This window comes from Megalobrama amblycephala, linkage group LG8 (genome assembly GCF_018812025.1).
Source record: "Megalobrama amblycephala isolate DHTTF-2021 linkage group LG8, ASM1881202v1, whole genome shotgun sequence".
In the NCBI taxonomy this organism is placed as follows: domain Eukaryota; kingdom Metazoa; phylum Chordata; class Actinopteri; order Cypriniformes; family Xenocyprididae; genus Megalobrama; species Megalobrama amblycephala.
The window spans coordinates 17,689,859-17,702,391 of NC_063051.1; the positions used below are offsets into that span (position 1 = coordinate 17,689,859).

The 12,533-nt window shown below is 36.8% G+C and overlaps 1 protein-coding gene across 4 annotated transcripts in view; it reads right to left on the bottom strand.

The window, feature by feature from the left end:
• Positions 1-12,418, bottom strand: part of evi5b (ecotropic viral integration site 5b) — a 61,271-nt gene extending 48,853 nt beyond the window's left edge. Inside the window, exon 1 of one of the 4 annotated variants that reach the window (XM_048199745.1) lies at positions 12,296-12,416. In XM_048199745.1, the coding sequence (XP_048055702.1) occupies positions 12,296-12,298 (3 nt within the window). In that variant the 5' untranslated portion in view covers positions 12,299-12,416. Of the gene's footprint in view, positions 1-11,378; positions 11,728-12,295 lie in introns of those variants that run through there. The other 3 variants (XM_048199749.1, XM_048199746.1, XM_048199750.1) reach the window with 3 other exon arrangements.
• Positions 12,419-12,533: the final 115 nt, after the last annotated feature.

Here is a 12,533-nt window from a genome sequence, read left to right on the forward strand (position 1 = left end):
GACACTGTACAAATTGTGAATAAAAAAGAAATGCAATAATTTACAAATCTCATAAATTTATATTTTATTCACAATAGAATATAGATAACATATCAAATGTTGAAAGTGAGACATTTTGAAATGTCATGCCAAATATTGGCTCATTTTGGATTTCATGAGAGCTACACATTCCAAAAAAGTTGGGACAGGTAGCAATAAGAGGCCGGAGTTAAATGTTAAATGTACATAAAAAGTTTAATGTACATAAGGAACAGCTGGAGGACCAATTTGCAACTTATTAGGTCAATTGGCAACATGATTGGGTATAAAAAGAGCCTCTCAGAGTGGCAGTGTCTCTCAGAAGTCAAGATGGGCAGAGGATCACCAATTTCCCCAATGCTGCGGCAAAAAATAGTGGAGCAATATCAGAAAGGAGTTTCTCAGAGAAAAATTGCAAAGAGTTTGAAGTTATCATCATCTACAGTGCATAATATCATCAAAAGATTCAGAGAATCTGGAACAATCTCTGTGCGTAAGGGTCAAGGCTGGAAAACCATACTGGATGCCCGTGATCTTCGGGCCCTTAGACGGCACTGCATCACATACAGGAATGCTACTGTAATGGAAATCACAACATGGGCTCAGGAATACTTCCAGAAAACATTGTCGGTGAACACAGTCCACCGTGCCATTCGCCGTTGTCAGCTAAAACTTTATAGGTCAAAAAAGAAGCCATATCTAAACATGATCCAGAAGCGCAGGCGTTTTCTCTGGGCCAAGGCTCATTTAAAATGGACTGTGGCAAAGTGGAAAACTGTTCTGTGGTCAGACGAATCAAAATTTGAAGTTCTTTTTTGGAAAACTGGGACGCCATATCATCCGGACTAAAGAGGACAAGGACAACCCAGGTTGTTATCAGCGCTCAGTTTAAAAGCCTGCATCTCTGATGGTATGGGGCTGCATGAGTGCGTGTGGCATGGGCAGCTTACACATCTGGAAAGGCACCATCAATGCTGAAAGGTATATCCAAGTTCTTGAACAACATATGCTCTCATCCAGACGTTGTGTCTTTCAGGGAAGACCTTGCATTTTCCAACATGACAATGCCAGACCACATACTGCATCAATTACAACATCATGGCTGCATAGAAGGAGGATCCGGGTACTGAAATGGCCAGCCTGCAGTCCAGATCTTTCACCCATAGAAAACATTTGGCGCATCATAAAGAGGAAGATGTGACAAAGAAGACCTAAGACAGCTGAGCAACTAGAAGCCTGTATTAGACAAGAATGGGACAACATTCCTGTTCCTAAACTTGAGCAACTTGTCTCCTCAGTCCCCAGACGTTTGCAGACTGTTATAGAAAGAGGGGATGCCACACAGTGGTAAACATGGCCTTGTCCCAACTTTTTTGAGATTTGTTGATGCCATGAAATTTAAAATCAACTTATTTTTCCCTTAAAATTATACATTTTCTTAGTTTAAACATTTAATATGTCATCTATGCTGTATTTTGAATAAAATATTGAAATTTGAAACTTCCACATCATTGCATTCTGTTTTTATTCACAATTTGTACAGTGTCCCAACTTTTTTGGAATCAGGTTTGTATTTTTATTTGATACAGTGGCTAAATTAATGAAAAATAAAGCTTCAACTTTAGAGGTTTCCAAACACTTTTTAAATTTATTTACTTGCCAGATTGATTCTATTAGAGAGAAAATTATAACCATGCAACCGTCTACTACAGTATTGCATCAGACGTCGGGCTATAGACCCCCTGAGGAACAATTCCATTCATTCTTTGCTATAGGAGAGGAAAAATTGTCTAAACTTGTTAAATCATCAAAATCATTAACATGTATTTTAGGCCCTGTACCAACTAAGCAACTGAAAGAGATCCTCTTCTTATCTTAATATTATTAATTCATCATTGTTATTCGGATACGTACCGAAAATTAAGCTGGCTGTTATTATACCTCTTATTAAAAAAAAAAAAAAAAAAAAAACTTCATTCTAGAAAATTAGTTAAATACAAACCAATCTTATATCTACCTTTTCTGTCAAAAATATTAGAAAAGGCAGTATCATCACAACTATGTTCCTTTTTAGAAAGAAATGGTATCTGCGAGTATTTACAGTTAGGATTTAGACCGTATCATAGTACTAGACTTCTCTCATTAGAGTTACAAATTATTTACTCTCATCATCCAATCATGGTTGTATTTCTCTATTAGTGTTACTGGATCTTAGTGATGCATTTGATACTATCAACCACAACATTTTTGAATAGACTTGAAAATTACATTAGAATTAGTGGAATTGCATTGGCATGGTTTAAATCATACTTATCTAACGGTTACCAATTTGTAGCAGTAAATGAAGAGGTGTCATATCGATCACAAGTTCAGTATGGAGTACCACAAGGCTTGGTACTAGGACCATTGCTTTTCTTTTGTACATGCTACCCTTGAGAGATATCATTAGGAAGCATGATATTAGTTTTCACTTACGCTGATGATACTCAGCTCTACATTTCTATGCGCCCTGACAAAACAAACCTATTTTAAAAAATGAACAAAATGCGTAGTTGGTATAAAAATTGCATGACAAGAAATGTAACACCCTAGAATACTGTCTAACACTTGATGGCTACTCTGTCAGGTCTTCATCGTCAGTAAGGAACTTGAGTGTTTATATGAAAGCCACATTTCTAACATCTGTGAACTGCATTTTTCCAACTAAAAAACTATATCTGTCAGTTTAAATCTAGACTAAAAACACATCTCTTTTCCTGCCATACATAACACATAACAATTTCTATTATTTAAATCAGTTAAATGATTGTTAGACTGCATAAATTAGACCAAATGGAACTGGGAACACTTCCTATAACACCCAATGTACTTGTTACAACCTAAAAAGAATGGCATCTGCGCTAATATTAGTTTGTCTGTCTTATCCGTTTCCCGAGTTTACCGTAATCTTCCGGATCCGGTCCATATCCAGATCAGATGGTGGACCTGCAACGCACAACGCAGCCCTGAATATCAGCAAAGACCGTGTCTACTAGACAATCCCCTGTGAAGGCCTCGTCAAAATGACAGCCATTGGCACAGATCCTCAGCAAAGACCACAAGAATCAGACAGGTCCTCCGCACAGACCGCTATGGCCAGCTTCGGCTCCATACCAGCGAGATGCAGTCTGAATCATAGTCACACAGCGTTCGTTCGGTGTATAAGAACTTAACTGATTTGGACGATGATTTTTTTTTTTTTTTTTTTTTTTTTGCAGAACTGATTTATAGATGAAATTAACTAATTCAATAATTGGTGATCTTTACAACGGAAATGAATCAACACAAAACTCTGAAACAATCTGTGTTGTATAAAGCTCTATATAAATGAAGGTGACTTGACTATTTTAATATGCATTTTATTTTTAATAGTTCTGTTGTCAGGAACTCTAAAAAAAAATGTGCAATCGATTTCACAAAACAGCCATCCTTATAGAGATACATAAAACAAAATAACTGTATTACAACAAAATGCTGTGACCCAATTCTTTTTTCTTCTTTTCTTTTCTTTTCTTTTCTTTTCTTTTCTTTTCTTTTCTTTTCTTTTCTTTTCCTCATTGGAGAAATAGTGAATTATATTTATTGTACAGAGGCAAATTAGTTCATGACTCCAAGCCTCTGTCATGACCCCTGACTAATCTTCAGCTGACAATGATATATTGTCAAAAACCCCTGACAGCCAGACCTCAGCTCATCCTGGAAGATGAACAAGAAAGTGATGTGCATGCACTTTCTATCCGCACTGCTGGAGGTTCAGGAGAAGGAAAAAACAGACTACATGGACTTTTGAACATGCTGAAGTCAACACAACATTTTCCAGCAACCCATTAACTGGCCAGAGCTACATATCCAGAGTGAGAGTCAGAGAAGAGAGTGTTCATTAAAGACAAAGAGCAAAAAAACAATAACAAAGTCTGTCATTATGTCAAGCTGAGTAGAAACCTGCAGACATGCATGCTGGCACAGATCCTGTGTTGCACAGGAAAACAGGAAACAGCAGCTAGAGATTACCACCTTTATTAGTGGTACAGTACATCCCTACATTGACCCTGCTAATGTAGCACGCTGCACAGGACTGCAGAAAACCTTTTGATTGCAAAATTTATATATAATGAAAAAATTATCTGTCTGATAAGAGACTAGAGTCAGATGTGCTGTCTAGACTGAAATGATTATGCATCAACATGAACAATTACTGTTATGTTTTTCACTGCAGCATATACTAATGTTTTATGTAACTTGTACTTCTGTCATTATTTACTCACCCTCGTGATATTTTGAAAAACCTTTACAAGGCTCTTTTCCATTCAATCACAGATCATAACAACCATGTCTGCCAAGTTCAAACAGGAAAAGAAAAGAAGCCCACACAACTTTAGCATTATATTCCAAGTCATCTGAAGTTTTACGATAATATTGTGTTTAAAAAAAAAAACAAAAAAAAAAAACACTAAATTAAGTTGTTGCATCCAGGTAATCTTTCCCCCTGATGAAGCATTTACGATCACTTTCAATCACACTGATGCCTTTATGTGTCACGTCAGGTAGAGCTGTGCAATTAACCGCAATTGAATCGTAATTTCGATTTTCAATTCGATAAAGCTGCATTTTATTTTTCATTTGATTATTAAATTTCTGTAGTAGGCTGTTAGCTGAATACTTAGAGACTTAACTGCATGAAAAACAAAGCACCATTTGTTTCATTTGTATCTTTTTTTCTATTGTTTTTGGTCATGTTGTTTGTAATTTTCTTTTTTGTTTTTATTGTATAGCTAATGGCCTATTTATTTTCAATCATTTTTTTATGACTTTTCCATTAGTTAGCCTAATATTCTGCTGTGGTATTAAAATTCTGACGGAGTTCTAAGAGAATTCTAAAATTTTGCTGGCATTTCAAATTTAGATATAATTTCCAGCAAATATATACTTGATATATATCGGCATCATTAAATAAATTACTTATAAGCTATTTGGTCATATGGCCCACACATAGGCTAATTGTGTTAAATAAACATGATTACAATACTGACCAAAATAATCGTGATTATTATTTTTGCCATAATCAAGCTGCCTCACGCCAGGTTTTACGTAATTTAGAGAATACCATTTGAATATCCAGAAAAAGAAAAAGAGTTTCTTCTTTTTTTGAAGTCTGATGATATCATAAGGACTATTTTTATGGTTCTTTTCATTTATCATACTGAAGAGAGTATGCAGATTCTTCAAAAATTGCCATGAAAAAGAATAATAGCAGCATATGGATTTGACACAATATAAGGATGAATAAATAATGACAATTTCTCATTTTTGGGTGAACCATTCCTTTAAAGCAATAAAAACAGTGCAAACCCAAGCTGTCTCTCTGAGTGAACTTTAAACTAAGCGAGCAGGAGGCGGTCATGTCTTTAACTAAAGCTCTGTGTCCTCCACTGTTTGTTATGGATTCTGCTTCAGCTGTCCAAATAGTCCACAGGAGAGCCAACCTGCGGCCCTAACAACACACATCTATATAGAGAGAGCTTGAGGACAACAATTGGCAAACACAGCATAGGGTTATTTTGGAAATCAGCTATTTATCATTTCCAACACCTGTTCAGTACAAGGAAAATAATTTCACTGTAAGTCGAGGGAGAGGAACAGGCATTTCACAACAGACAAATTCAATCAATATGCTTGGTTTATGTTACAATAAACTGGCAGCTCACAGAGGTAGTCAGGGCTTAGTGTTTTTCACTGTAACCTGTAAAAGATTCAGGCAATTTTTCATTATCAAAAAAATACTTCTAGTTTTGTGTAATTCTCCTATTCTAACTTAATTTGCCTTATAACAATTGTAGTTTGACACTTGTTTTATGCCTACCAACACTGTCTATGTAACTCGATGAACAACCACAAAAACGCTAGTCACAATACTTCTTGAGTGCCACCAAGCCGTAGTTTTATGTAAAAGCAATGGCCCTGGACATGTGACCAAAAGCGCAAAACTTTTACTGGTTGGTTGGCCAACATTATTCGTAGTGTGATGGAAAAGAGATTAGAACACCCGTCCTTAAAAAAAAGTTGCACTGACAGCTGCCGAATGTTTGAGTTTTAACAGAGGCATTAACTGTTAGCTGTTCATTCAAATTAAAATATTATTGCTCTGAATCTTGGTGTTAACAGGCATCATTTCTGTAAAATATAACCAGAAGTTCAATCAAATGGAAAAATAGCCACCTCAAAAGGATGCATTGGACAGCTTCACAAATGAAGTAACAAACATTTCTACTAAACAATTCATGCAAGTCACACTTCTGCTTTTGATTTCCTTTGCTGTAGGCAAAAAAATTTATTTTCTGCACCAAAATGCTTAAATTCCATTTAACCTTAATTTTTCTTTAAAAATGAACTTTGCATAAAGAACAGATGAACAGTCCATGTAGAGCTACACAAGTCTGAATAAATTGAGAATCATGAGAATCATCTTTTTTTTTTTTCGTTTCAAACAAAGATCACGATTCTCCCATGATTCTGAACAGACAACTAAACAAAAAAACATGTAATTTACTAGAGGTTCTGACAAAATGTTAATTGCTGCAGTCCATTTAAAATGTTTAATTAATCTGAATGAATTATTTTACTGTTCAAATTTTATTTTTGAATTATTGAATGAATGATTCAATGACTCACTCACAGCATTTCTGAACAAATCTATGAATGAATGATTCAATGACAATAATTTTCATTATTTGAAGTGCCAAGTTACTTTCAAAAGGTGATATGCTATATTTGCTCTATCGCTTCCATAGACATCAGTGTTTATATCCAAACTTTTAGCCCAGTACTTCTGTTCATATTTGTAAGACAGAAACAACAATAGGTCTACTGTGGCTGAAAAGACTGTTGTGAAGCCGTTTCATACCTATACATGATAACTGCTCTCTGGGTCAGCGGCAGCACAAGAGCAGATTTGAATGTTCTGGTGTGATTTTGTAAAAGGTTTAATAGACAGGCGAATCGTTGTTATTTAGGAATAAGATTGTGTGGGTGTTTGAACCTAGGTTGTGATCTTTTAACGATTAATCTAGGGCTGGAAATAAAGATTATTGTTTCAATCAATTAATCTTTCGATTATTTTATTTATTTATTTTCTTGATTAATCGAATAATCTAATGATTTTTTCCCCCTCCCGCACTCAGAAGTATGAACAAACAGCTTAAGGGGCTGACACCGTTTTCAACTAAAAACGGGAAACTTTTAATGCGTTTTGGCCGTTTATTTACACGACAATGGCGTTTTGGGGGCCTGAAAACGCGAACGCAAACACAAACTTTTTGCAAGTTTTTGAAAATGATACCGTTATCGTCTCCGTGTAAACAACACAAATCTGTGAAAACATTAAGTCAACAGGCATGCGTGTTTGAGTGCATTCTTTACAAAGTGACATGGCCAACTACTGACCTGGCATGCATAATGCAACGTTTTTAGTCATTTTCACGGATCGTTTTGACAGCATTGTCATCTATACAAAGAAAAATTGTTGCATAAACGTATCCTTAGTCACAAGCGCATTCTAACAAAATTAAATCTGTTCCTCGTATAAAGCGATCGAGTATCCTCAGAAAATTTGGACTAAACCACTCAATTCATATGGATTAGTTTCATGATCTCTTCATGAACTTTTTGAAGCATCACATTTTCAGGTGCATAGCTGTCTATGGTGGGACAGAAAGCTCTCAGATTTCATCAAAAAAATCTTCATTTGTGTTCCGAAGATTAACAAAGTCTTACGGGTTTGGAACGACACGTGTTTGAGTAATTATATGACAGAATTTTCATTTTGGGGTGAACAAACCCTTTAATAGTGCCGCTCTAACTCCATGCATCAATGACTCATGGCCCAGATGGTCTGCTTCCATATTAAGTAACCCACTTTAGGGACTTATTGTAATGGAATGTTTAAGTCTTCAAACCACACTAAGTTTAATGATGTTCTCTGTATGGGCCTGCAGCAAGAGGCCATCTTGCAGGTGGCGTCTTATCTAATGATCTTCTCCAACAGCATGTGTAAATCAAGACTACACTTCTAGTTTTCCACAATGTTTGTCAAAGGAGATGACAATGACAGAGCAGCAACAATACATCTGAATACCGAATGATGAAAAGGCCTTTGCCAGACACAATATAACAAGACTTGTCACTGTTAGACCAAAAAAGGTCTGTGCGAGACTGACTTTTGCAAAAAGGGATTCAGGATAGCTTATATACGAAGCAGATTTTTTTGTTGCATTATATTTTTCCGCTCTTTTTCACCAGTCAGCACTTTGCTGTGAGGGAATCGGCTGGTTTGCTTACGTCTGTGCACTACTGCCTGACCCAATCGTACAAGGTTAGAAATTCCCTCAGTCATGCAGTCTGAGATACAAGATACTCTTTTAAAAAGGAACTGAAATAATGCCTGTCTGCAAAGCAAACAAGTTCCATTTGCTCAGGCCAAATGGAAGCAAGATGTTTGTCTGAGTGTGTATGTCTGTAAAGGGGTGAGAAAGGAAGGACAGAGAAAGAGAGGGAGTGAAGAGCAAGTTTATACGAGGCCACTTAGAGCAAGACTTTAACAAAGCATTCCTGCAGGGAATCTTCTATTCAATGTGACAAATTATATGAAGTGAGATGGAGCAGTGCACCAACATGGCTGGGCCGTGTGAATAAGAATAATGAACGATCCCAGTATCCATACAGGGAAAATATAACATCAAAGGTAAGCAAAAAATAATGTCCCCTCTACCAGACAAGAAGCATTCTAGAAGGCAAGTAGAGGCAAGTAATTTGGTCGCATGAATTCGGTTATAATCTCAAGACACATTTACACCCACAAGCCACCACTAAAAAATCTGCCCTCAAAAATCATACCATTCCCCTTCAAGTCATTCAACATCAAGCATTAGCATTCCCACACCAGAACAGACAAGAAGACTGTCAGAAGCATTACGTAGTCACATTCAAGATTATCAGCCTGACAAATCAAGGAAATCTTATCACATGACTGACAAACATACCTCAGGTCACAATACAGTCAAATTCCTGAATCTGCATGTTCCAGTGAAGTGCTACAACAGCAGTTTGGTGTTCACAGAATAAGAAGGATGGGCTCACAACTAAAGTGGATCAGCAGCGATCAGAGGGGGATCAGCTGTAATCACTGCTAAGCCCAAGTTAAAGATCCAGTGGTTCACGTTTCACTCGTGGGTCTAACGACCTTGATGGGGGTCAGAGGATGAAGGTGAGAGGAAAGTATCTGATCTGGAGGAAGGTGTTTTTTCCTCCAACACAGACTTCCTGGACTAGAAATCTTGTCACTCTTAAAAATGTAAACGCCAAAGATAAATGGAGGGGAGAAAACACATCAAAGCAGTTGGCAGTTTTCCTAAAACTATTGATCAACTAATCGCACCACTCTGCATGGCCCTTATGTTTACATTTCATTAACAAAATGGAATATTTAGTCAAAATGGACTTTAAATGGTAATGTTCAATAGCACAACAGATTATAACAAGAGTACATATGCCATCAAATATGCCCTTTGACACATTATTATTTTAAGCCCAGGATACACTGCACGATTTTTTGCTGTCCCAGACGAAAGATTGCCATTGTAAAACAATTGTGGTGATTTCTGTGATCGTGGCTCTTATCGGTGGACCCATGTCGTACAGTGAGAGAGGTTCAAAGATGGCCGTTTTCCCAAAGATAGCCTTCAGCATGATCAATGCACAGTGTGTTTGCTGCTACGACCTACGTCTACTGACCAGCCAATAAAAATGCGACATGAAATCAACGTGACACGGCACTAAAACTTAAAACTGCTTACCTCAAGCTCTTTTCCCTTCTTCTTTCGCCGCTTCCTTTTTTTCAGCACACATTAAAACTATAACTTCCAATGTGTGATTCAACATGGTCTTTTTGTTTACCACTAGCGCATGCTGGTGACGTTTTATTCTATAGAAACTTGCATCGTAGCCTACGAGTCAACAGGTGTCATCATCGTACAGTCTACAAGCATGTCGTCCTCAAGTTTAATAGATTTAGTGATTTGTAATTATCTTATAGGATTGCTAAAAACGTGCAGTGTATCACGGGCTTTAGACATTGGATGAAACATCTTTACCTGCTACTAGTTTTAAAATAGCTTTCCCACAAACATTTACACTCTGAACTTTGAATTAGAGATGATCACTAGAATGTCCCTAACAAAATTATAAAATAAACACTATGTAAATGTTTTTTAAAGCAGGTAAAACTAGTCACCCCTCATTTTTATAGGACAGCTTTTAGAGGGTTTTATATTTAGTGCGTTTTAATATTAAGTAAATGTTTATTTTTTTATTTATTTTAAACATATATTTTTATATTTTCTATATGTCACTATGAAAACTATGAAATATCAAGATCATGTCTTGTCCCAGTACTCGTTACTAACCTACTCAACATCTCCAAAACCTTCAGTGTAAAAACTAAGCAAATATAGCAACATATTTGAATACATACAATAGAAATACTCCCATGATGATTAGATCATCAGTATTCTTGATGCTTGCTTTGTGTTATAGTATAAAAAAAACAATGGACTAATGTGTTTGTTTCTGTTTGATGTGATCACACTCCTCTAGTTTCTTCTGATCAATGCATTTTGGGTCTCACCCCACCCTAGACTAGACATCTAAACGTGGCATTGTGATCCGTGACAATGTTGTGACCAGACGCACGTGGATTAACCTCTGACCACAAATGTGGAACTATTATTCAAAACTCAAAATAATAAGGCTAACAAATAACAGAGCAATCCAATGGCATTTAAATATATGTTGGCAAACAACCCAGCTCATAACATCAGTCGTACCACATACGTGTGCATGATTTAGAGTAAATCTAATTATAATAATGATGATAAATTGCCAACATATAGCAGATTATATCAATATAACCTATAAAGGAATATGATACATTATGCATACTTTATACTAGTCAGTGTTAAACTGAGTCTTATTGAGATGTCTCTAGCTAAAGGAGTTAGCAGTGGTGGCTAACAGACAGTCTAGACCTCAACCTGATATGCTGGAACTGTTTTAAGAGTCTCAAAAATGACAACTGTTATACATTATTTTAGTATTTAAACTGTGTTTCACTAGCTGACAATTAGCTAGATGAATTGAGCCTAAATAACTACATGGACAACTATATAAACAACCACAACAAACAACGGACGTTGGACGGCATTCACCTCCTTACTGCAACAGGCACAGACACACACATACTAGATTAAAACCCGTCTCAAACTGTTTACCTTGAAGTCTTTTTCAATTCCAGGGGTTTTAGCTAAATATTAACTTTCCATGGAGCGAGGTAAAGTTGCATAACCTTGCACACAAGCGTACACTGAGGGTTCAAGCCCGTCGTCAGCGGTCAGTTTTCACACTAGGGCAGGATTTCAACAGTCCAGTCCATAGAGAGGCTGAATGTATAAAGACCGTGTGTGCGCAGACAGCAAAGCAGTTACCGCAGCTCCTCCAGCAGTCACTCATGCCATCAGAAGACGAGCTGTGCGCTGCGGCTGCGCTGGACGGAACTGCGCATGCGTACACATGCGCTGCCTGCAGGGCTAACCAGCTCTCTACCACCCTCTGCTGTAAACAGTAGGCTACATGTAAACACACGACACGAGTGCGGACAAAATTAATATAATAATAACAAATTAGAAGAGAACGAAATTAAAAGTAGCGACACTTAACTATTTCAGGGTCTACCTTCACATTTTACCAGAGACGTTCATTGTGCATCTTCACTGATTAAACTACAAATGCAATTCATAAACAAAAGGCAATATTTGAATATAAGAAGACAAAATGTAGTTATTTCATAATTATTTCCATAACAATGAGTCCATCTAGGCCCAATTTGTTCTTCACAATACTCTGCCATAAGCCTAGCCTGTATCTTGAAGTTGTCACAACAGAAGTGAACTCAAAGCAGTTCAACTTCATTTTGTTGTAGCCTATCTAAAGTAATAGTTTTAAATTTAACAGTTGTAATGTTTTCTGGAAAATCCCCAAGTGTATTTCATGACTGCAATCTGAGTCTCTCACTGTTTCTATTTAGGCTATCTATGCTGTATAGAGATTGTCCATACTTTTTCCTATTTTATTAAAACAGGCTGCTCTTATTGTGAAAAGAATAGGCCAGATAATTGAATAAACAACTCACCATTAGATGGCTAGGTCATCTGCAAAATGTAGATTTCTTTTAGAAGTTAGTGACTAGACAGGCAGTTCGGATAGCAGAAGACGTCGCACAGCAACCAACTTTTCTGGTTTTCCTTGGTTTTGCTGACGTTAATCTCATTTCTTTCTGATGTAGGACACACCTTTCGCTTTCCAACAATGCATCACTGACGCAGCAATCAGCCTATTAGAACTGCTTTATACGTGGAACCTATTTTAAG